This window comes from Plecotus auritus (genome assembly GCF_963455305.1).
Source record: "Plecotus auritus genome assembly, chromosome: 4".
NCBI lineage: Eukaryota > Metazoa > Chordata > Mammalia > Chiroptera > Vespertilionidae > Plecotus > Plecotus auritus.
Window position 1 is genome coordinate 191650639 of NC_137775.1, and position 24467 is coordinate 191675105.

A 24467-nucleotide genomic window follows, 5' to 3' on the forward strand; every position below is an offset into this window, starting at 1 on the left:
CTCTCCCTCTCCCTTCCTCTTGAAATCAATAAAAGTATATTAAAATAATAATAATAAAAGTAAATAAATAAGAACGACATTTAGAAACACACTTGGCGGAGGCGTCGGGGCGTTCCGGAGACTTACCCGGGCACGGAGACCCCACAGACACACAAACGACCCACAAACACCCAGGCAACGTCAGCCCTTGGAGAGGGGAGGGGTCAGGTCCGAGGTGGACATTTATTACCTAAAACGTCCCCTTCTCCACCAACCTAGCCAAGAAGAACAAAGAATGCCGTGGTGGCTCAGGCCGCGGGCACAGGCGCCAATCCCACGTGCCCCAGATGCCAGACGAGCAGGAACCCTTCAACGAGGCCACTGTGAAGGCGCCCGACAGCCAACAGAAGCCACGGTTAAAGGGCACCAGCGAAGTCTGACACCGCCGTCACCATGGCCATCTCAGCAGAGATTCTGCGGGAGACGACGGACATGCATCTTTAAAAGAAGCCAAGGGCAGTCTTTCAGGTGAGCAGTGGCCGCAGCGCCACCCACACGCCTGAGACGGAGGAGACGCAGTGACCGCGAAGAGGAGCCGACAGAGACGGTCAATCCGAGACAAGAGAAAGGCGGGCTGAAAAGAAAGGACAGAACCCCCGACCCGTGGGACCCCGAGGCCTGCAGACGCGGCCTGCGACCTGCGTGGAGGGAGAGCCGGAGGGAGAGCCGGAGGCCGGCCCCGCTCTCGGGACTTAGCAGCCAAGCACGCGTACGCTCGCCCTGAGCTCTCACATCCCATCCGGGTGTTGCACGGCCAAGAAGGATCTGACGTTAATTACAAGATGAATTCTGAGAGGAAGAAACTAGGAGACCAAACTCAGCGGCTGCAGTCTTCACGTCAGCTCGTCTGTCTGCTGGGCACGCGGCCTGAGACGGAGGGCCCAGCTCTCCTGACCTTGGACCAAGCAGACCGGAAGCCCCGGAGGGCCCAGCTCTCCTGACCTTGGACCAAGCAGACAGGAAGTCCCGGAGGGCCCAGCTCTCCTGACCTTGGACCAAGCAGACAGGAAGTCCCGGGGGACCCAGCTCTCCGTGACCTTGGCCCAAGCAGACAGGAAGTCCCGGAGGGCCCAGCTCTCCATGACCTGGGACCAAGCAGACAGGAAGCCCCGGGGGCCCAGATCTCCTGACCTTGGACCAAGCAGACAGGAAGTCCCAGAGGGCCCAGCTCTCTGTGACCTTGGACCAAGCAGACAGGAAGCCCGGAGGGCCCAGCTCTCCTGACCTTGGCCCAAGCAGACCCTAGGAGTGGATTCCAGCTGTGCCACCGGCTGGCCGTGGCCCTGGCTGTGCGGCTCACCTGTCCCCGGGTCGGTGAGGGCACAGGCTGCTGTGGACACGGAGGGCCCCGTGGGCAGCCGCAGCCCGCTCCCGGCTCACCTGTGCGAGGTCAGCACCACGGCGCAGCCCTCCTGAACTTCCTCGGTGATCGTCCTCCACAGGAACCGCTTCGAGCGGGGGTCCATCCCTGAGCTGGGCTCGTCCTGAAGGGAGGAAACAGCGATGGGCCAGGGGCCGGCCATGAGGAGCCCGCTCCGGCTCCGGGCCGCTGTCCGCGCCGCCTCACTGTGCTCCCCACGGCACCTCCATGCCAGCTCCTCCGCGTGCGGCAGAGGGGTGAGCCCGATGTCTCTAAAACGCACCCTTGAAGCATCCATCTTATACAAAAACTGCTGTTTGAAAGTTTAGCCCTGCTATTTGGCTTCTGTAAATTCTTGCTTGCTAAGACTACTCCCACTTCAGAGAGGCCGTGAAACCTTCCCCAGACAAGGTTATCAGCGCTGGCGCCAGGCCAGGCCTCTGGTTGAGGTCTCAAGGCCCCAGCACATACGGGCTCTTTAAGAACTTGCAAAAGGGGGCCGGAAACACCCCATATTTGGGAGACAAAGAAGGTAAAAACATATAAATAGGGACAATTCCTGCATGTTGGGGCCCAGAATTTGACAGACGTTCTCCTCTGGACCCGCGCGTAATAAAAGTAACTCCATCTCTCTGAGTATCGCTTTGTTCTTCTTCGGTTTTCTGTAACAGCCTCAGCTGCGATAAAGCCTCAGCATGAGACACCCGAGAAGGACGTGACGGCAGGAAGAGGCTCCATGTGCTCGCCACGTCAAGTAACACGCCATTCCTGGCACCGGCCTTCGGGGCCACAGCCCTCACTGCCCGAGCCTTTGCGAGGGAATCGCTTGGCCGTGCGGTCGGGGCGCCCCCAACACAGAGTCTTCAGAGCTCAGGCTGCGCTCGTCCATGGGCGGGCGCCGCAGGGAGGGCTGGCCAGCAGCCCCGCATGTGGCCAGGCCCCGGCCTCCCCGAGACTGTGCAATGGGGGCCGCAGCCGGCGCCGTGTGCAGGGACCCGAGTGACACCAACTTCCTGTCAGAGCAGCAGCACGGATTCCTGAGCCCCGGAATCCCACTCACGGTCTGCGGCCCGAGACGGAAGAGGCGGCGACCGCTGGGCAGAGGACAGTCACGGGTGGATTCGGGGTTTTAAATGCTGTTCTTCGTGCTACAGCCCACTGACTCTTCGATTTGACAGATGAAAGGGACCATCGAGAAATCAACGTGACTTCTGTCAACTCCCAGGGACGTGTCCGACTGTGGGGGACGCTGACCCCCTGATGAGTGTTACTTGGAACCCGCCCGGCAGCCTAGGACGCGCCCCCTGGGGCCCCGGGGAGGCTGACCCCGCTGACCCCCCGCTGCTCACCAGCAGGAGGAGATGGGGCTTCCCCAGCAGGGCCAGGGCTGCGGACAGCTTCCGCCTGGTGCCCCCGCTGTAGGTGGCCACCGGCTTGTCCACGTGGGCCTCCAGGTGTAAGCGCCTCACCAGGTCCCCAGCCACCTGGAGGAGAGGAGCCTGAGGACAGCCACTCCGGGGCCCGTCCCGCCCCTCCGCCTCCGCCCTGCCTCCTCCCCCCCACCCCACCCCGGGTGGGCAGAAAGAACAGGGCTCCCTGAGGCTCCACGGGGGGGCGCTCTGGGCCTGTGAGCCCTCAGAGGGCTGGGCTGGAGCCCAGGGAGCCAGTGCGGCCGGAAACCGGACAAACAGCCCCGAGGGGGCAGACAGGTGAGCCAGCGCAACATGAGGGGCCTGACTGGGAACGAAGCCCCGGAGTCTCCGGGCGCAGAGGCATCGCTGGGGCCCCTTTTCCGGGTCCGGGGGCCTCACCTTGGGGATGCGCGGCCCCGGGATCCCACGCAGGCGGCAGTAGTAGCGCAGGTGCTCCCAGCCTGTCAGCGGCTCGTCCAGCGCGTCCTGCTGCGGACAGTAGCCCACGCGCACGCCGGCCGCTCCTGCGGAGAACAGAGGCACGTCCTCCCTGCAGAGAGAGGCGGCGGTCAGCACGCTCCACCTGGGACAGACCGGGTCTGGCTCGGCCTCCCAGGAGGGAGGTGACTAAACTGTCGTCCGGTGTCAGGTTCTGATGAACACATTAAACCAGGAAAGAGCACCGATCCTTGAGCTGGAACCTTAAAGGGCAGGGGCTTCAGTGGGTGGTGTCGGAATCACACGCTGCCGTCCGGACGTGCTGTGAGCTGCGTGGGCAGGAAGGTACACACACTGGGCGCTTAACACTCCACTGTGTCCTAATTGCCCATTTAATTCCTTGAATACCAATGTACAATCTGCATTACAAACCATCAAGGTTGGAACTATAATGAATGCAAGGGAGCTTTCGTTATCATGGAAGTAGTTGCACAGACATGTGGCCTGGTAGGGGCTGGCCGACCATGATGGAGATGTGCATTCATGGCTGCTTTCGAGAGCAGCGATTTGAATTTCATTTCCAAATTATTTTAGAAACGATGGTTACAAAGGAGACAGCCTTCCAGGGATGAGAAAATTAACCATATATTTTTGTTTCCTTTTGAATTCTGGTTATTTTGTCCTTTTGTACTTGTACACAGAGAAGTTACAAAACAAAAAACAAAAACACCACCCAATCAACAGAACACCTTCTGACTCCTGTGACAGCAGGGAAAACCGACAACACAGCCTGAGAGCTTCGATGCCACACAGCAGCTTCGCCTCCACACAGCCACCTGGATCTGCAGCACGATTCACTCCATTCACACCACACACACGCCCTCAACCAAACTCTGTTTACAGTTCTTGCACACAATTAGTTTGAAACATTGACTTGTTTCCACTGATATGGACTAACCTAGGGGTAAGCAAACTTTTTGACTCGAGGGCCACAATGGGTTCTTAAACTGGACCGGAAGGCCGGAACAAAAGCATGGATGGAGTGTTTGTGTGAATATAAATTCAAAGTAAAGGAGCGGAGGGGAGAGCAAGAGAACCGGATAGAACAGCTGGATCCGGCCCGCTGGACATAGTTTGCCCAAGGCTGGACTAACCTAAGTGTAACTGTATCCCCTGCCTGCAAGCAGCAATATTGTTACAGCTGAGAGCCAATAGGCAACATTGTTACAGCTGAGAGCCAATAGGCAACACTGTTACAGCTGAGAGCCAATAGGCAACACTGTTACAGCTGAGAGCCAATAGGCAACACTGTTACAGCTGAGAGCCAATAGGCAACATTGTTACAGCTGAGAGCCAATAGGCAATACTGTTACAGCTGAGAGCCAATAGGCAACATTGTTACAGCTGAGAGCCAATAGGCAACATTGTTACAGCTGAGAGCCAATAGGCAACATTGTTACAGCTGAGAGCCAATAGGCAACATTGTTACAGCTGAGAGCAGATAGGGACAGCGGACTGCCTGGCGGTTAAACATGGAGGTTTGACAAGGAGTGAGGCAGACAAGGTTTCCTGTCTCCCACATTCTTCACCTCAGTTAGGAGAGGGGATCACTTTTAAGTGAGAGGAGCATCCTGTGACTGGACAGGGAGGCCTTCCTATGAGACATCACTGAACCTTCATCCACACCCTGAGTTGTCATCAGCCCAGGATACAGACGAGGGGAGGCTGGGAAAGTGGCCAGAAGGAGCAAAGGGGCAGGAAGCATGGCAAACTCTGTGACCCCTCCCACATCTGTCGGAATGAGCCCAGAACGATGTCACCAAAACACCCCACAATTTCCCACACTGAGCGTGACTGGAAGTCAGCTATCTTGCAACTGGATAAGTAAGAAGGGGAATAATGAGCATCCATCTGTCCTTTCTCATAGAACTATAGCTCTGAGTGATCAAATAAAACATCGTGAGAACAACTCGTTGGAAAATTACTCAAGCTCAGAAGTGAAGACAAAGTGAGTCGGAGCATCGCCTTCTGCCGTCCTCAGTGAGTGACTGATGCATTAACCAGGCGGCAGGCTTCCGAGCTGCCCGCACCAGAAAAGGAGTGAAGAAGGCAGGTGCCGCGGGTGGGAGGAGCGTGCAGCTCCTGTTGGTTCTGCCAAGGATTAGCCTGAGGGGTCACCCTTCCTCACCCTCAGGCAGCCGGCCACACGGACAGCGCTCTCTCCAGGCCCAGGGCCGGGACCAGCAGGTAGATTGTAAGAAAGGAGGAGGCGGGGAGGGGGGCCCTGAGGCCCAGAGCCTCAGAGCCGCACCAAGTGTTGGCAAAGGAGCGGGTGTCTTCGGACCCCCGGTAACGAAGCCACACAGAACCTACGGGGTGGGAGTGGGCTGGTAATACACAAAACGGCACTTTTTAAAACCAGGAGCGGTGTTCCCCAGAGCGGAGACCTGACCGGAAAGGGATTTAAAGGGATGGCTTGTGCTGTTTCTTGAGCTCGTACAGATTATAAAAGAATGTTACTTTGTGAAAATGCATCAAGATGTTCTTTTCTATATGTAACTTATACTCCAATACTTTTTAAGGAATTTCCAAAATCTTAAGCCAATTTCATTGACTGTATTCCTTACGCTATACTGTGCATCCCCGCATATAATATACCTGAAATTAATGTAAAGTATAAAAGAAAAAGAAAAATATTAAGCCAAGAAACACAAGATTTGAGCATCTAGAAATACTGCTACGTGTAAATTTTTGAAAGACTAATTCCAACTTATATGTGTCATTTAGAGACTATGACACCAATAATGTCACTTATCAAATTCTTAGGATCCATGTTAAGCTGTACCAAGAATATTTATAAACTTCATGATTTGATAATTTATTTTTTGAAAGATTTTAAAAGTCATTGAAATCAACAGCTCAAAAACAAAACAAGACTGAGAAAAGCATGGTGGAGAGCTTAATAAGAATGACAACATTTCATAAATTTGGAAACTAAAAGACTTGAATTGCTGAAGAAATTTAAACTAAAATGGTTAAAGCTGAGAAAGTATACAGATAATTTTATAGGAAATCTCAAACATTAGTATAGGGATAGAATGAAAATACAAATTTTATAATTATGACTTGAAAAATACTGAAAATTTTTAAATTGAGTTTTTGTAAGAAAACACAAATTGTCAAAATAAAAATAAGAAAATAAGAATAGTTTAATAGTAAGGATTGGAAATGAAAGATTTTAACAACAATCTAATTTTTCTTATGACTCATACATTTAAAATACTATGTAAAATTCAACAAATAAGAAAGATTTAAATCCATGAGAAAATAGCGTTTACTGCAGAAAGGGAAGGACAGATTAATAATCAGGAATGTTTTATTTATGATACGAGAGGCCTGGTGCATGAAATTCGTGCATGGGGGGGGGGGGGAGTCCCTCGGCCCAGCCTGTGCCCTTGGGGGATGTCTGACTGCTGGTTTAGGCACCCCCCCCCTCGCAATCTGGGACACTGCATGCACCAGTGACCATACTGTTCACACAGGTGAAAGGCATCTTGCTGTTGTGTGGGCAGCTACATTTTTCGCCCTGATTATAAAAGTAGTCCATAACATGATCCTCTGAGGCAGCAGTACCATTCTCCCCATCTTATGGGTGGAAAACTGAAGCAGAGAGAAGTAACTGGCTTTGTCACACAGTGATAAGTGTCAGAATCAGGGCTGACCTCAAAATGTGCAAGCAGAGTCCATGCATGTCATCACTGCATCACCCTGTTGTTTCAGTGTTAGAGCGGCCTTGCCAGGTTTTATTTTTACATCTAAGAGGCTGTCCCCAATATACAGGGTAGGGTCCCGAGGCCTGGCCGGCGATCAGGGACATCTGTGGGGTGACGGCAGGCAAGGCGATCAGAGGGCCCCTGCTGGCACCCGTCTTGGCTGGAGGCCTAGTGCCGCCCGCTCACCGGCCCCACCCCCCGCTGTCGCCACTGGTCACCTCCCTCTGCAGGGCGACTGGTGGGCGGGGTGATGGGGGGGCCCCCGCTGCCACCCACCTTGGCTGGCAGCCTGGTGCCATCCGCTGGCCGGCTCCACCCCCCATTGCCGCTGCTGGTCGCCTCCCTCTTGGGGGCAGTCTGCGTCATAGGACCGGCCAATCGCCAGTTGTCCCGCCGTTGGGTTGATTTGCATATTAGGGTTTTATTATATAGGATGATTGCGTGGAAAGAAAAAGAACTATAAAATATGAATGCTAAACTGATAAGTTAAAATTTTTCCTTAAAGAACTTTTAATAAAATTGCAAAATAATATCTCCTTGAGATAAGAAACATGTATATAATTGTCAAACCACCACACTCAGGGAAACGGAAGCGCTGCGGTCAGCATGCTCTGACGGCTTCAGGGAGAAGGACGGGGAATGGAGTCAGAGGCACGGCCAAGGGGGGAGAACGGTCTCCTGGTTAGGGAGAAGCGCACGGCCTTCTGGGTAGAACCTGGGGACTGGCGCAAAGACATTCTTGAGGCAGATTTATCTCGGGAGGTTTGCAGCCCGTCCGTCCCGGGGGGTCTGAAGCTGAATGGCCAGTGAAGGCAGAAGGGCCAGTCCCCCGCACCCCCATTTCCCGCCCAGCTGAGGGACAGGGGACAGCGGGCAAACACCCCGCCACCTGCGCCTCAGGGCGTCCCCTGCTCGCCCACCTGCAGACCGCGCCTGGCCGAGTCCTGATCAGGTGGCTCCGTGGAGGCCCCGCCCCGAGGAGGGAGCGGAGGACATCGGGGAGCAGACCTAGTGCCCCGACCTCGGCTCCGGGTTAGCTCCCGCGGGAGAGGGGTGAGGGCTCTTACCCCGCGGGCGTCCTGACCACGGCGTGCCCTGCGCTCGGGGCCTCGTCCCCGCTCAGCATCTTGAACGTGGTGCTCTTCCCGGCCCCGTTCACGCCCAGGAGCCCGAAGCACTGAGGAGGGAGGGAGGGAGGACACGGTCCTGTCAGGCGGCACTGGCTCGGCGGCTCCGCGGCTGGCGGTGGAATTGGTGCTGGGAAGCCGCCTTGGGCACAAAGCGGCCGGCGGTGCAGGGGGTCCGACAGGCCCGCGGCCTGGGAGAGGAAACGGCCGACCGGACCCCGTGGGGGAGCTCAGGGCCACGCGATGCCGCCCAGCAGCTCCCCCCAGAGACTGGTATGTTGTAAGGCACAGCATGTGATCACCACTGCCCCCGGCTCATCACTGCCCCCCGCCCCGGCTCATCACTGCCCCCCCCCCCCCGGCTCATCACTGCCCCCCAGCTCATCACTGCCCCCGGCTCACTGCCCCCGGCTCACTGCCCCCGGCTCACTGCGCCAGAGCACTTTCTCAAAGGTTCTCCGCCTCCCTCCCGCCTCTCACAGCTGGTGCCTCCAGGTCTGCTCTCCGACTCCCAGCACCAAGCCAGCTCTTGGCTCAGCCGTGTCGTGTCGTTTGTCACATCCGCCAGTGAAGGCAGAAGGGCCAGTCCCCCCAACACACCCCATTTCCTGCCCAGATGAGTGACAGGGGGCCAGTCAGCAAACACCCCACTATCTGCTGCCTCCGCAAGGTCCCCTGCACGTGAAAACCCTCTATTTCTTTCCCACACCTGGTCCTCCCGGGCACCTGGGCGCCGGCCCTGAGCGCGCTCCTAGGACCTGGTCCTCCCGGGCCCCTGGGCGCCGGCCCTGAGCACATTCCCGCACCTGGTCCTCCCGGACACCTGGGCACCTGGGCACCGGCCCTGAGCACATTCCCACACCTGGTCCTCCCGGGCACCTGGGCGCCGGCCCTGAGCGCGCTCCTAGTGGAGGCGACGTGGCGGCTCTGTGGGTCTGGTTCCCCCATCTCCCTCTGAGGCACCCATTCCTGACGGCGACCTACAGTCTGCGGCTCCAGGGCCTCCGGCCTCCCAGAATCTCAGACAGACTTGTGGGCTCTGCCGCTGTCCCACTAGCTAACCTGGGACCAACCGCATCCCGCTGGGTGGCCGTGACTCCCTGAGTCCCACCCCCTTCAACAGCCACACTCCCCCACTCAGCTGGGTCTGTCACCCCAGGCCCACCCTGTCCCACGGCGTCCCTCACACACAGCGCACCTGACTGCTGTCCACCCTGCACCCCACACTGCACCCGCCACCCAGCTGTCCCCCACCCAGCTGCCCCCACCCAGCTGCCCCCACCCAGCTGTCCCCACCCAGCTGTCCCCACACCCAGCTGTCTCCACCCAGCTGTCCCCCACCCAGCTGTCCCCCAACCAGCTGCCCCCACCCAGCTGTCCCCACACCCAGCTGCCTCCACCCAGCTGCCCCCACCCAGCTGCTGCCCCTGACTCCAAGCTCTAAGGCAGCCCCCCAAACCCAGTGTAATGCCGTGTGACACTGGGCGCGCTATGATCTCCCGATTCTGGGCCATCACAGATCCTCAGAGGAACAGGGACACCTCCCAGCCCGACCTGCCCCCGCCCCCAGGCCTACAGGCACCACCTGTCAGCGATGCTCCCTGGAAGCTCAGAGAAGAGCCCCCAGGGAATGTGACCTGCACCGGGCTTCCTCCCACCCGCCTAACCACGCCCAGAGGCGGTGCGGCCTGGGCTGACTTTCCAGCAGGGAACACCAGCCCAGCACCCAGCCACGTGGGTCACATGGCCACACGCAGCCCTCACCTCCTCGCTCCACAGGCCCAGGGTCACATGGCCACACGCAGCCCTCACCTCCCCCTCCGCAGGCCCAGGGTCACATGGCCACACGCAGCCCTCACCTCCCCCTCCGCAGGCCCAGGGTCACACGGACACACGCAGCCCTCACCTCCCCCTCCGCAGGCCCAGGGTCACGTCCATAGAAGCAGACCCTCACCTCCCCCTCCGCAGGCCCAGGGTCACGTCCATAGAAGCAGACCCTCACCTCCCCCTCCGCAGGCCCAGGGTCACGTCCATAGAAGCAGACCCTCACCTCCCCGCTCCGCAGGCCCAGGGTCACACGGACACACGCAGCCCTCACCTCCCCCTCTGCAGGCCCAGGGTCACGTCCATAGAAGCAGACCCTCACCTCCCCCTCCGCAGGCCCAGGGTCACGTCCATAGAAGCAGACCCTCACCTCCCCCTCCGCAGGCCCAGGGTCACATCCATAGAAGCAGACCCTCACCTCCCCGCTCCGCAGGCCCAGGGTCACATCCATAGAAGCAGACCCTCACCTCCCCGCTCCGCAGGCCCAGGGTCACGTCCATAGAAGCAGACCCTCACCTCCCCCTCCGCAGGCCCAGGGTCACATCCATAGAAGCAGACCCTCACCTCCCCGCTCCGCAGGCCCAGGGTCACATCCATAGAAGCAGACCCTCACCTCCCCGCTCCGCAGGCCCAGGGTCACGTCCTGCACGGCCGGCCGCCGGGAGCGCCCGTAGCTCTTGCTGAGGTTGCAGAGCACCAGCAAGTCCCCGCTGGTTCTTCCCTTCAGCACCCGTGTCTGCTCCGCCTCCACATCTGCGTCCGCACAGGCTGTGACTGTGCCCTGGATGGCCGAGCGCCTCCTGGGAGGAGGGAGAGAGGCCCTCAGTCCACACCTGGGGCCTGGGACCTGGGACCTGGGACGGGCCGGGCATCAGAGAGGGGAGGTCGCAGATGACCCAACGGAGGAGGCCTGGAGACGGGCCAGCAGCTCGGCCACGCGCTGGTCCCACCATGGCCGTCGGGGTCCCCAGGAGGGAAGGTGACGTGCGTGCCCGAGAGACAGCGGGCAGATGCTCCGAGCCCCTCGGCTGCATGGGACACCCCGCCAACTCGCACTGAGGGAGAAAGGTCCCCGCGGAGCTGCTGTCTGCACAGACCCCGCGGACGGGCCTTTGGGCACCTGGCTGCACACACGGCCCCGCGGACGGGCCTTCGGACACCTGGCTGCACGCACGGCCCCGCGGACGGGCCTTCGGACACCTGGCTGCACGCACGGCCCCGCGGACGGGCCTTCGGGCACCTGGCTGCACGCACGGCCCCGCGGACGGGCCTTCGGACACCTGGCTGCACGCACGGCCCCGCGGACGGGCCTTCGGGCACCTGGCTGCACGCACGGCCCCGCGGACGGGCCTTCGGACACCTGGCTGCACGCACGGCCCCGCGGACGGGCCTTCGGGCACCTGGCTGCACGCACGGCCCCGCGGACGGGCCTTCGGGCACCTGGCTGCACGCACGGCCCCGCGGACGGGCCTTCGGGCACCGGGCTGCACGCACGGCCCCGCGGACGGGCCTTCGGGCACCTGGCTGCACGCACGGCCCCGCGGACGGGCCTTCGGGCACCGGGCTGCACGCACGGCCCCGCGGACGGGCCTTCGGGCACCTGGCTGCACGCACGGCCCCGCGGACGGGCCTTCGGACACCTGGCTGCACGCACGGCCCCGCGGACGGGCCTTCGGACACCTGGCTGCACGCACGGCCCCGCGGACGGGCCTTCGGACACCTGGCTGCACGCACGGCCCCGCGGACGGGCCTTCGGGCACCGGGCTGCACGCACGGCCCCGCGGACGGGCCTTCGGGCACCTGGCTGCACACACGGCCCCGCGGACGGGCCTTCGGGCACCTGGCTGCACACACGGCCCCGCGGACGGGCCTTCGGACACCTGGCTGCACGCACGGCCCCGCGGACGGGCCTTCGGGCACCGGGCTGCACGCACGGCCCCGCGGACGGGCCTTCGGGCACCTGGCTGCACGCACGGCCCCGCGGACGGGCCTTCGGGCACCTGGCTGCACGCACGGCCCCGCGGACGGGCCTTCGGGCACCGGGCTGCACGCACGGCCCCGCGGATGGGCCTTCGGGCACCTGGCTGCACACACGGGCCCACAGCGGTAGTCACACGCCCACGCAGGTGCACAAAGGACTGAGCCCAAGCACTCCGCACTGTGCCCGCTCCTGCATCCAGGGTTTGTCAGCTGGATCCAATTCACTTGCATCTGAGCTGCTCCCCCCTCACTCCTCCTCCTCATTGGTAACTGGGTGTGACTCCCGGGAATCTCCGCTTCCCCATGAGCTGCTCCCCCCACTCCTCCTCCCGATTGGTAACCGGGTGTGACTCCCGGGAATCTCCGCTTCCCCATGAGCTGCTCCCCCCACTCCTCCTCCCGATTGGTAACCGGGTGTGACTCCCGGGAATCTCCGCTTCCCCAGGAGCTGCTCCCCCCACTCCTCCTCCTGATTGGTACCCGGTGTGTGACTCCTGGGAATCTCCGCTTCCCCAGGAGCTGACGGTGCAGCCCACTAGCTGGGGCTCTCGGACCCTGGTCCTGCCCTGGAGGTACGTGTCAGCGCATGACCCAGGGTCACCGGGAGGAGCTGGGCGCAGGGGACACGGGCTCTGTACCCATTTTGCAATTTCTTGTGTCTTCCACTACTTTAAATTCACGGGTATTTAAAATAAAATAAAATAAAATCTCCATGGCCAGCCCCAGTGCCCGAGCTCCTCTCCTTGTACTGGTTTTCCGTCCCTGAAACCACCAATGGAGAAATCACAGCTTATTCCATGGACAACACAGCTGATGAGAAAACATCAGGTCCTGGGAGGAGACGTCACACGATGCCATTTGTGTAGCACTGACACGCTCGGAGCGGCAGCGGGGACAGAAGGAGCAGTAGCGGGAGGGGGCGCGGAGGCGGTCGCCTGCAGAGCACACGGGCCCCGTCCCGAGGGCCTGAGAGGCTGGCAGCACGCAGTCTGGGAAAGGTGACACGTGTGTCCAGTTGGTGAAAATTCATCAAGTTCTACATGTGCCTTTAGACTGCTCTCTCCCTCCTGCCGGCCCTGAGCCCCGGCCTCCCAGGGGCCCCTCTCCACCGGGAACTATCTCCTTCCTTCCCTCCTGCTAGCAGGACCCGCCACAAGGTGCCCACCAGCGTGCTACCCTCTGTCACCGGTCACCCGGGAAGCTTTATAGGCACCCATCCCCCCCGGCACCTGTCCCCCAACACCCATCCTCCTGGCACCTGTCCCCCTAACACCCATCCCCCCCCCGGCACCTGTCCCCCAACACCCATCCTCCTGGCACCTGTCCCCCAACACCCATCCCCCCCGGCACCTGTCCCCCAACACCCATCCCCCCAGCACCTGTCCCCCTAACACCCACCCCCCCCGGCACCTGTCCCCCTAACACCCATCACCCCCCCCGGCACCTGTCCCCCTAACACCCACCCCCCCCGGCACCTGTCCCCCTAACACCCATCTCCCCCGGCACCTGTCCCCCTAACACCCATCACCCCCCCCGGCACCTGTCCCCCTAACACCCATCCCCCCCCCGGCACCTGTCCCCCTAACACCCATCCCCCCGGCACCTGTCCCCCTAACACCCATCACCCCCCCCGGCACCTGTCCCCCTAACACCCATCACCCCCCCCCCCGGCACCTGTCCCCCTAACACCCATCCCCCCCCCGGCACCTGTCCCCCTAACACCCATCCCCCCGGCACCTGTCCCCCTAACACCCATCCCCCCGGCACCTGTCCCCCTAACACCCATCTCCCCCGGCACCTGTCCCCCTAACACCCATCCCCCCCTGGCACCTGTCCCCATAACACCCATCCCCCCCCCGGCACCTGTCCCCCTAACACCCATCCCCCCCCCGGCACCTGTCCCCCTAACACCCATCCCCCCGGCACCTGTCCCCCTAACACCCATCCCCCCCGGCACCTGTCCCCCTAACACCCATCCCCCCCCCGGCACCTGTGCCCCTAACACCCATCCCCCCCCCGGCACCTGTCCCCCTAACACCCATCCCCCCCCCCGGCACCTGTCCCCCTAACACCCATCCCCCCGCACCTGTCCCCCTAACACCCAACCCCCCCCGGCACCTGTCCCCCTAACACCCATCCCCCCGGCACCTGTCCCCCTAACACCCACCCCCCCCCGGCACCTGTCCCCCTAACACCCATCCCCCCGGCACCTGTCCGCCTAACACCCATCCCCCCGGCACCTGTCCCCCTAACACCCATTCCCCCCCCGGCACCTGTCCCCCTAACACCCATTCCCCCCGGCACCTGTCCCCCTAACACCCATTCCCCCCGGCACCTGTCCCCCTAACACCCATTCCCCCCCCGGCACCTGTCCCCCTAACACCCATTCCCCCCGGCACCTGTCCCCCTAACACCCATTCCCCCCCCCGGCACCTGTCCCCCTAACACCCATTCCCCCCGGCACCTGTCCCCCTAACACCCATCCCCCCGGCACCTGTCCCCCTAACACCCATTCCCCCCCCGGCACCTGTCCCCCTAACACCCATCCCCCCCCCGGCACCTGTCCCCCTAACACCCATTCCCCCCGGCACCTGTCCCCCTAACACCCATTCCCCCCGGCACCTGTCCCCCTAACACCCATCCCCCCGGCACCTGTCCCCCTAACACCCATTCCCCCCCCGGCACCTGTCCCCCTAACACCCATCCCCCCGGCACCTGTCCCCCTAACACCCATTCCCCCCCCGGCACCTGTCCCCCTAACACCCATTCCCCCCGGCACCTGTCCCCCTAACACCCATTCCCCCCGGCACCTGTCCCCCTAACACCCATTCCCCCCGGCACCTGTCCCCCTAACACCCATTCCCCTAACGAAGAGAAGACACAGCATTGATGGCAACAGGACCTGGTGAGGGCGTGGGCTGTGGGCACTGAGCCGTGCACGCCCGCCTGGGAGGGAACCCTCACCCCACACATCAGCTGCCTCGTCGTCCAAGGGCACTGAGGTGCCACCGCAGGCAGAGGGCTGAGCCCTGGCAGAGGGAAAACTCCGGGCACGAGTGAGGCACGGGAACAGTGGTCTCACACTGTCCTTCCTCGTGTCCAGGACTCGCCCGGACCCAAAACCGAAGGGAACATGGGCCCGCCCATCAGCGCCTGCGGGTCGGACGCAGTCCGTCCTGCAGCCTCCGGGACCGAGTCCCCCCTTGCTCTACGCTGGCGCCCGAGGGTGCAGCGCCGTGTACCTGGCCCTCCGCACCGTGTCCCCGTGCAGGAGCAGCCTCAGGAGCAGCAGCGCCGTGCCCTGGGAGGCCAGCTGCACGAAGACCCAGCCCAGGAAGCTCATCCGGAAGGGGCTGGCGTAGGTGTCGACGCCCAGGCTGCGGGTCAGGTCGAACTGGATCTGGTTGTAGCAGAGCTCGATCAGGCCTTGGCCCAGGCAGAATTGGGGAAACACGGTGAAGACCCACCTGAGGACCTCGTAGATGGTCTGCAGGTTCTGCGCAGGGAGAGGGAACAGAAGCCCGCCTGGTGCTCCCCGCCACGCCCAGCTCCTGCGGGCCCCACCCGCCGGCCCAGTCCCAGCCTGTTACACTCTCTGCGGCCAGTGTAGTGGGACTGTCAACTCCACAGCCCGGGTCTGAGGACTCCCCCTGCCTGGGTGGGACCCGCCTGGGCCGTGTGTCCCTGTCGGATGGAGTGTCTTCCCCATGCTGTCCCCGCTCTGGTTTGGGAGGGAGCTCATCTGTCTCCCAGGCTCATGCTGGAGAGGAATCTCAGGGCGAGTCCACCCGAGTCACCCAGGCCTGGCAGGTGGAACTCGGGTGAAATTTCAGACCTCAGAGCTGGTGCTGAAATGAGCTATGACTTCCGGGTCTGCTGGGGTGAAATGAATGTATTCTCCATGTGAGAAGGACATGGGTTTGGGGGTGTCAGGGTAGAACGTTATGGACTGAATGTGTTGGCCCTAATGTCCATATGGGGAGGCCCTGACCCTGCCATGGCACTGGGGGCGGGGCTTGGGGAGGTGACAGGTTTGGTGAGCTGGGGGCCGACCTGAGCCCCGGTGACGATGGCCAGCAGCCGGGGCATGGTGGTCATGAGCAGCGTGCAAAGGCCCAGGACGAAGTTCAGCGAGACGTGGGCGATGAAGGCGGCGTCGGCGCTGGGGAAGAGCCGGGACGTCAGGTACATCCACGGGAGGGCTGCGTACCTGGAGTCAGGCGGACGCGTGCTTACTTCCCTGTCTGTGTGCGTGAAGAGCGAACGACCGGACCGGCCGCCTTCCTCACTCGGGGAGTTTCCTGGCTCCGGGGCCTGGCACCCTCCCGGGGCTCTCGGCCCCTCATTCCCGCAACTTCCCCCGTGGAAGCAGCCTCATCGCTTGAAGGGAGCAAGGAGCATGCGGCCCACGGCGGCTCAGCCACCGGGTTCCTGCACAGGAAACAGGCCCAGGTGAGTGGCCACGCGGCGCGTCACGTCACGTCACGCACCCGAACAGCACCAGCAGGAGCGCGGTGGCCGCCAGGTTCTCGCGGAAGGTGAAGGCTGGCACCCCGAAGGCCGTGACCACGGCGACGCACAGGCCGACGGAGACCAAGTAGAAGAGCTGAGGAGACAAAGGGGCACCCGTGGCAGCTCCCCTGACCGCGTCCTGGAGATGGACCTGGAGCTGGGCTTGCCAAGGGTGATCCCGGCAAAATGAGGCGAAGGCCGGACCGAGGCCAATGCGACCAGTGTCCTTCCAGGAAGAGGAGGGAGGACACAGAGGGCGCAGGGTGGCCATGGGGACACAGGTCAAGGCAGGGGCCTCGGGGTCCTGGAGGCCCCTCAGGTCTGTGCTCTGCCCGTCTCTCTGGGAAGCTGTGAAGTGGTGGGTGTGACGGCGTGACGGCGTGCAGCACCGGGACAGGGGGAGCCAGGACTGGGCAGCTGGCCCTGCTGAGGGTGTGGATCGGGGACGGGCCGCGTCCTCTCCTGGTCCGAGTGTCCCTCAGTGGAGGTGGGGCCAGGGCCAGCCTTTCTCCGTCTGGGCTGAGACCTCAAACCTCCCCGGGGCTGACGCGTGTGCGGACTCAGCGCCACGGCCCGGGCAGCCCCGAGGCAGGTCCGGGAAGCGTCCCTGTCCCGAAGCCCCGGCGTCGGTCGCGCACAGGCAGGTGGGGGAACCTGACAGACTCCGGCCGCCGGAGGGGTGAGACCGGGCGCTGTGGCCACAGACATGCTCAAAAGGGCCCTGTCGGCTGAGCTCCACGCCGGGGCCAAGGCAGGAGCCTGCCAGGAGCCGCGGTGACGACAGGACTTCACCCGAAACGCTCGCCCGTGAAATGGTCCCTGCTGTGCTCACAGTCTGAGGTGGCCAGCCCCCCCCCAATACAACCACACATACGCACACATGTGCACACGTATGCACCCAAAACACACACACACGCTCACATGAACAGGTCCCGTGCACGCAGGGCCCCGGGCAGACCCACAGCCTACCATGTCGTACAGGAAGTTGGAGAGCCAGTAGGCCCCGGAGCCCAGGCCGCTCAGGTGCTGCAGCCGCTTGGCTCCGGTCACCCGGTCCCTGACCACAGAGCTGCCGATGGAGGCGGCCAGCACGGAGACGCCCAGCACCATGCAGAGGGCCACGCCGCACTGCCGGATGCTCTCCAGGCTGCGGGCGACAGAGCAGCTCGTCAGGGGGCGGAGAGCGGGGCCTCTGTCTGCTGGTCGGACCAGTGGAGGTGGGACAAGCCGGGGGAAACTTCACTCATCCACCCCCCCCCCCCCCCCACCTCCCAGCAGCGGGCACTGCTCCCACATACAGGGCATAACCGAGGAGGGAGAAGCGGAGGGACTTTCTGCGGCTGCCTGTCTCCGAGTCTGCTCCTGACCCCTGAACCCGACCCCCCGTTAAAGTGAACGACGCCCTGGAGTGGCCGCGGTGGGGCCGTGGCTTCGGCTGAGGTTGGCCCTGCCCGACAGCAGCCCCCAGGGAGCGGGGCAGGGGCAGCTACAGTGGCTCTCCAGCTCCACGTGCCAGCCTCCCTCGGGCAAGCGCAGAGCTGCACCAACCCCACGTCACCCAAAGATCTCGTTCCACAGCCGCCCCCACCCCACGTCTGACCCTCAACTCACATCTTGTCCTCGTTCAGCAGGGCCCCTCCGTACGGGTGACTGTAGAGCGTTATTCCTGCGAAAGACGGGAAGGTGAGCCCAGGCCCTCCCCCTGCACGGGCGGCGGGAGCCCCCGAGCTGCAGGCCTCTGCCCACGGGGACTCCTGTCGGCTCTACCCAGGCTGGGGCACCAGTGCCGGGAGGAGAACCCCCAGGCGTGCTGGACACACGTTACGACAGGCCGGTGCTGACACAGGGACACACCGACCTCGAACTCAAGCATCCGGGGCCTGAGGGGGCGATTTCCCACTGGAGCCCGGAAGCTTTAAAACATGTGACACCTGGCCCTGGCCGGTGTGGCTCAGTGGATAGAGCGTCGGCCTGCGGACGGAGGGGTTCCAAGTTCAATTCCGGTCAAGGGCATGTACCTTGGTTGCGGGCATGTCCCCAGCAGGGGGTGTGCAGGAGGCAGCTGATGGATGTTTCTCTCTCATCGATGTTTCTAACTCTCTATCCCTCTCCCTTCCTCTCTGTAAAAAATCAAAAGTGACACCTGACTAGCTAGCCAGGGGCACTGGCCTCTCTTCCCTTCAGTTGTCAACTTAAAAAATGACAGTAGCCATCACAACGGCCATCCAGTCTTGACCCATAAATATATAGGTCACGTAACAGAGTTGCATCTTTTTTCCTAGGTCAAAACATAACTTGTACTTTTAAAAGCTGCAGTGATACTCCATGGATGGCTACAGCACCTCAGTCAACCATGTTCCTACCAGCGGGCCCGCCCGGGGGCTCACGGGAAGCCACGTCCACCTGGTCTAGGCCAGTGCCTTCCTGCGGCTTGGAAGTGACCCATGCGAACGGGCGTCACTATAACCCACTTCACATGGCGTTGCCCGCTTCACGCTGGGGCCCAACTCTCTCTGGCTGCCGTGTCTTTAAATAGCTCCCCTCCCCAGCCCCACTGCCCCTTCCTGCCCACCTGTCTGTGCTCTCCTCCAGCGCCCCTCAGCCGCAGCCAGCCCTCCCCCTGCACGGCCTCCAGAGTTTTCTCCCTAACGGAAAGCTGGACGTGCCACTCCCGTTCCCAACCGTCCGAGCGAGCCGTCCGCTGCCGCTGGGTAACGGCCACGCTCCTCTGTTGGTCTAGCTCAGCTGGCCTGGCCTCAGACGACCTTGGCGGGGTCACGGCCCCACCTCCACACCCTCCTGCACGAGGTCACACTGGCCCGGCCTGTACTGGGAAGGGACGCCCTGGTTCCTCTCACATCCTGACCGCTGCCCAGTGTGTGTGACCCCTCCAGGCGGGCGCCCCAGCGGTGACCTCTGACCTGAGCTGGCTCAGGGACACACCCTGGCAGAGCCAGCCCTGGCCCCAAGCCTGCAAACCTCAGTCTCACCAGGAAGCAAGTGACGGGAAGATGCAGCGAGACCAGGGATGCAGAGTATCTAGTGGCTCCCCGCAGCTCCACACGTGCTCCCCTCAGCTCCACGTGCTCCACACGTGCTCCCCTCAGCTCCACACGTGCTCCCCTCAGCTCCACACGTGCTCCACACGTGCTCCCCTCAGCTCCACACGTGCGCCCCTCAGCTCCACACGTGCTCCACACGTGCTCCACACGTGCTCCCCTCAGCTCCACACATGCTCCCCTCGGCTCCACATGTGCTCCACACATGCTCCCCTCGGCTCCACATGTGCTCCACACGTGCGCCCCTCAGCTCCACACGTGCTCCACATGTGCGCCCCTCAGCTCCCCTCGGCTCCACATGTGCTCCACACGTGCGCCCCTCAGCTCCACACATGCTCCACATGTGCGCCCCTCAGCTCCACACGTGCTCCACATGTGCTCCCCTCAGCTCCACACGTGCTCCACACGCCACTGCCCCGCTGCAGGCCTCCCGCGCGTTTCCCGTCCGCAGCCTCTCTCTGACGTTCGTTTTGCTACGATTACTCCAGAATACAGGGCCCCCAAGTCCTCAGGTCCGACGTGTTTTGGAAAGTGGGGTGAGGGAAACCCAACGTGGAGAGCAGCGAGGAGGGGCCAGGAGCTGGACGTCGGGGCGAACGTCTCCCTCACGTCGACGTGGCTGGCATGTGGGCCGCAGACTTGGTGAGTGAACTAGCGCGAGGGCCGGCTGGTGCTTCCCATCCTTTTCTTTTTAAAAAGGAGGTGAATTTGGTAAAGGACAGCTTTCCCCGCCCAGTGGAGCACAGGGCATCTCCGTAAGCCACTCACCCACGCTGCACCCCGAGGTGGACCGTCCTGTCCCAACACGGGCCTGGGCGTGGACCCCGCCGACAGACGTGACGGGCCGAGGCCCAGCCCGCGGCGGCTCCGACCTCCCCGCCCGTCCGGGTGGCGGCACAGGCTGCCTCGGCCCAGAGCCCCGCCCGCAGCCTGCGCGGGGCCTCACCGTGCCGTCTCCAGTCCTCGGCCCAGAGCCCCGCCCGCAGCCTGCGCGGGGCCTCACCGTGCCGTCTCCAGTCCTCGGCCCAGAGCCCCGCCCGCAGCCTGCGCGGGGCCTCACCGTGCCGTCTCCAGTCCTCGGCGGGTGGCAGCAGCCGCCACAGCAGGAGGTTGTTCAGCTGGTTGAGGTAGGCAGGGAGGGCGTGGAAGGCCTTCTGGTTGTACCACACCTAGGAGAGAGGGCAGCTGCAGGCCTCGGGCGGCCCTCGCGCCTCGTCAGCTCCTCCCAGACCCGAGGGCCACGCGTGTCCCGCCGCCTCGCGGGACCGCGACGCCCGCCTCGGAGCGATGTCCGTGCACAGCTGCCTGGGAGCGGTAAGCGCGCGTCTGCTGATTTCACATTTAGCTCAAGCATATAATTCACAGCTAAAAATAGATCCATTTCCCCCAGAACAAATGGGAATGTTGCCCTATAATTGTATTCTCACAGCGAGAAGAAACCAAACCCATCCTTTTTGTCTTTCTCGGTTGGTAAGCTAATGAAAGTTGACCTGCAAATTAAAAGTGGGGGAAATGATTAAAAAAAAAAAGATTACTTTCAAATTAATAACCGAATGTGGGACATTATTTCTTAAAAGAAAGGGAGCTGAACAGCTGCTCCGCGTGGCGAAGGAAGCCGCCGCCACCAGCGCGGAGGACGGTGGGGAGCAGACGACGCTCCTAACGCTGAGCACAAGCAGCGGAGGGGGGGGGGGGGGGCGACCGAGCCATCGGTTTCCGTATCTCAGAATGTTCGTGTTTAAGAGAATCTCAAAACCGATCTCCCGGGGGAGGGCTGGCAAGTGTCTTGAAGAAGTTAGTGCATCGCCCCGGCGGTGCGCCCCAGTGGCTGAGCGTCCCGGGCACCGAAAGGTCACGGCTCGACTCCAGGTCAGGCACGTGCCGGGTCGCAGGCCCGATCCCTGCAGGGGGCGTGCGGGAGGCAGCCCATGGATGTCCCTCACACATGGATGCTGCTCTCTCCTTCCCCCTTCCTCTCTCTCTGAAAATAAATAAAACATTCTTTTTAAAAAAAGAAGAAGGAAGGCCATCCACCAGCACACTGTGGTCCTCGCTCTGTTGATGGACAGCCCAGCCCTCGGGACACGCCGTCCCAGCTGATGCCGCGTCAGGACCAGCTCTCAGTCCCGGCTCCCGGGCCCTGTCTTCCCACCGCGTCGCACTGTGCCTGGCGCTTCACCGGGGTCCTGTGTGGCAGCTATGATGCCCACGCCAACAGCTAAGCGGTGAACCATTGTCTGCATGGTTAAAAGGAACCCGCCCGCCCGCTCCCTCGGACAACCACCTCATTCGCAGCTTGGGGGACGGACCCTGTCTCGCCGAGAGGCCACCGCTACCCACTCGCTCCTCACGTGTTTTCTCACGGTCACAGAGAAGCCCTGCCGCCACCTCCGTGAGCTCCAGGCGAAGGAACTCCGCGGGAGACCCAGGGCGGCGAGCCCCAGCTGGCGGGCCAGAGGCAGGATTGCGGAGCCGCTTGAAGACACCAAGGGGGGCTCAGGTTCCCACGGGTGTGCGACAGACGCAGTTCTGAGAATCAGGGGAGCACAGGCTCCTCGCCGCCCCGAAGGAGCGGGTGTCACACCACGGGCGTGCCGGCCTCCTGCACCCACTCGGCGCGTCTCCCGCATGCGGGACTGAACCCGGCTCCCGCCTGCCGCCCCGCACAAGCACCAGCCTGCTTCCGGCCGTGACAGAAGCTTGGGCGTTTGTGAAAGTCGAGGGACCGAATGGAGAAAGCCTCTGCCTGTGGACACGGGCACCCCCACTGCCCGCGACCTGCCTCCCCAAGTATTGAGCTGGTGGAGGAGGCGAGGAACGCTGGTGTCTTTGTCTTAGATCGGGGAGTCCCACGTGTTTCGTTTCTCATGTGTTTGTTTTAAAAGCAGGATGGCCTTTTCATCTTAAAAATGACACCGACAATTAGAAACCAAAGTGGGGGCCATGGGCGGCTGGGACACAGACCTACCACCTCCCCTGGCTCCATGCTCTGGGCCCCGGGGCTTCCGGCTGGACCGCACGCACAGCCCCGGCCGGCACCCTCCCCATCCACACCTCCCTGGGCGACTTCCATGCCCTCCGCTCGGACTGGGCGCTCAGCTGCGTGACCTTGGCCAGCAGCGAGCGGCGCACAGCGGTGAAGAGCGCGGGCTTCCCCGAGCCCCTCGCTGCTCACAGCTGGGACACACGCGACTGAGACAGACCCTGCTGCTGGCGCGAGGGTCACTGTCACGGAAGTTACACCTGTGCCCACAGCAGCCGCCAGCACTCCTGGGCCCGGCCAAGTACCGCCAAACACACTGAGGACAGAAGTGGGGGCTGCAATACACCCACCAGCAGTGACCCCACAGCGGCCACCTGACCAGACTCTAACAAGACAGCTCCTGGGGGACGGTCGCTCCCAGGCGGGTAACTCCTTTCCTAACGGGCTCATCTCTGCCTCGGCCAGCCCTGCCCACGGCTCCTGTGCACCCAGGTGAGCACGCCTGTGAGACGCCCTTCCAGGCCCTCGGAGCCGTACCCACGCTCCAGACAGAACCCTGTTGTCCCTTAGCCCGGTCCCGCCGGCCTCTCCCACCTCCACTCAGACGTGAAAGAAGCAGCGGACGTGTCCTCCCGAGCGTCTGAGGTCCGGCTTCCCAGCAGGTTGTCAGTTTGGCTCAAATAAACTCATAAGAATTCTCTGCAGGAAATTTAGAAAAATTCTCTGCAGGTTTGGACTTTCTTAGATCAACAACCTCAAGACTGCAGAAGGCCCTAGTCCAGTGGCCGGTGCAGAAGACTAAGCTAAGGCCAGGGGAAGGGGAGCCGCGAGGGGAGCGGGGGCCACACTCACCCTGCAGCAGAGGCTGGGGAGCCGGCGGCGGCCAGACGCCAGCACAGATGCACCGTGTGCACAGGCAGGTTGGGTGAGTGCAAGGAAAGGCTAAAACATTCCTAGAGGAAACGAACCGAAGTGGTGCTGCTGAGGAGGGGTCCTGAACAGTCTACACAGCAACTTCATGTTTCATCGGGATCACGTGTGCAGGTGAGTGAGGCCTGCATTGGGGGGGATCACGTGTGCAGGTGAGTGAGGCCCTGCATCGGGGGGTATCACGTATGCAGGTGAGTGAGGCCCTGCATCGGGGATCACGTGTGCAGGTGAGTGAGGCCCTGCATCGGGGATCACGTGTGCAGGTGAGTGAGGCCCTGCATCGGGGGGGATCACGTGTGCAGGTGAGGCCCTGAATCGGGGGGGATCACACGTGCAGGTGAGTGAGGCCTGCATCGGGGGGATCACGTGTGCAGGTGAGTGAGGCCTGCATCGGGGATCACGTGTGCAGTTGAGTGAGGCCCTGCATCGGGGGGGATCACGTGTGCAGTGAGTGAGGCCCTGCATCGGGGGGGATCACGTGTGCAGGTGAGTGAGGCCCTGCATCGGGGGGGATCACGTGTGCAGGTGAGTGAGGCCCTGCATCGGGGGGGATCACGTGTGCAGTGAGTGAGGCCCTGCATCGGGGGGGATCACGTGTGCAGGTGAGTGAGGCCCTGCATCGGGGGGGATCACGTGTGCAGGTGAGTGAGGCCCTGCATCGGGGATCACGTGTGCAGGTGAGTGAGGCCCTGCATCGGGGATCACGTGTGCAGGGGAGTGAGGCCCTGCATCGGGGGGATCACGTGTGCAGTGAGTGAGGCCCTGCATTGGGGTTCACGTGTGCAGGTGAGTGAGGCCCTGCATCGGGGGGGGATCACGTGTACAGGGGAGTGAGGCCCTGCATCGGGGATCACGTGTGCAGGTGAGTGAGGCCCTGCATCGGGGATCATGTGTGCAGTGAGTGAGGCCCTGCATCGGGGGGGATCACGTGTGCAGGTGAGGCCCTGCATCGGGGGGGATCACGTGTGCAGGTGAGTGAGGCCCTGCATCGGGGGGGATCACGTGTGCAGTGAGTGAGGCCCTGCATCGG

At 62.3% G+C, this 24467-nt stretch overlaps 1 protein-coding gene across 1 annotated transcript in view; it reads right to left on the reverse strand.

Annotated features, from left to right (window-relative positions):
- The window catches only part of ABCA13 (ATP binding cassette subfamily A member 13), a gene marked incomplete at its 5' end in the record, with an annotated part of 149231 nt that overhangs the window by 12793 nt on the left and 111971 nt on the right, over nucleotides 1-24467 (reverse strand). The window contains 11 exons of the mRNA XM_080665222.1: nucleotides 1420-1523; nucleotides 2749-2883; nucleotides 3211-3361; nucleotides 8090-8199; nucleotides 10587-10773; nucleotides 15196-15449; nucleotides 16007-16163; nucleotides 16444-16559; nucleotides 17435-17612; nucleotides 18077-18131; nucleotides 20585-20693. Coding sequence (XP_080521348.1) covers nucleotides 1420-1523; nucleotides 2749-2883; nucleotides 3211-3361; nucleotides 8090-8199; nucleotides 10587-10773; nucleotides 15196-15449; nucleotides 16007-16163; nucleotides 16444-16559; nucleotides 17435-17612; nucleotides 18077-18131; nucleotides 20585-20693 — 1556 coding nt within the window. The remainder of the gene's footprint in view (nucleotides 1-1419; nucleotides 1524-2748; nucleotides 2884-3210; nucleotides 3362-8089; nucleotides 8200-10586; nucleotides 10774-15195; nucleotides 15450-16006; nucleotides 16164-16443; nucleotides 16560-17434; nucleotides 17613-18076; nucleotides 18132-20584; nucleotides 20694-24467) is intronic.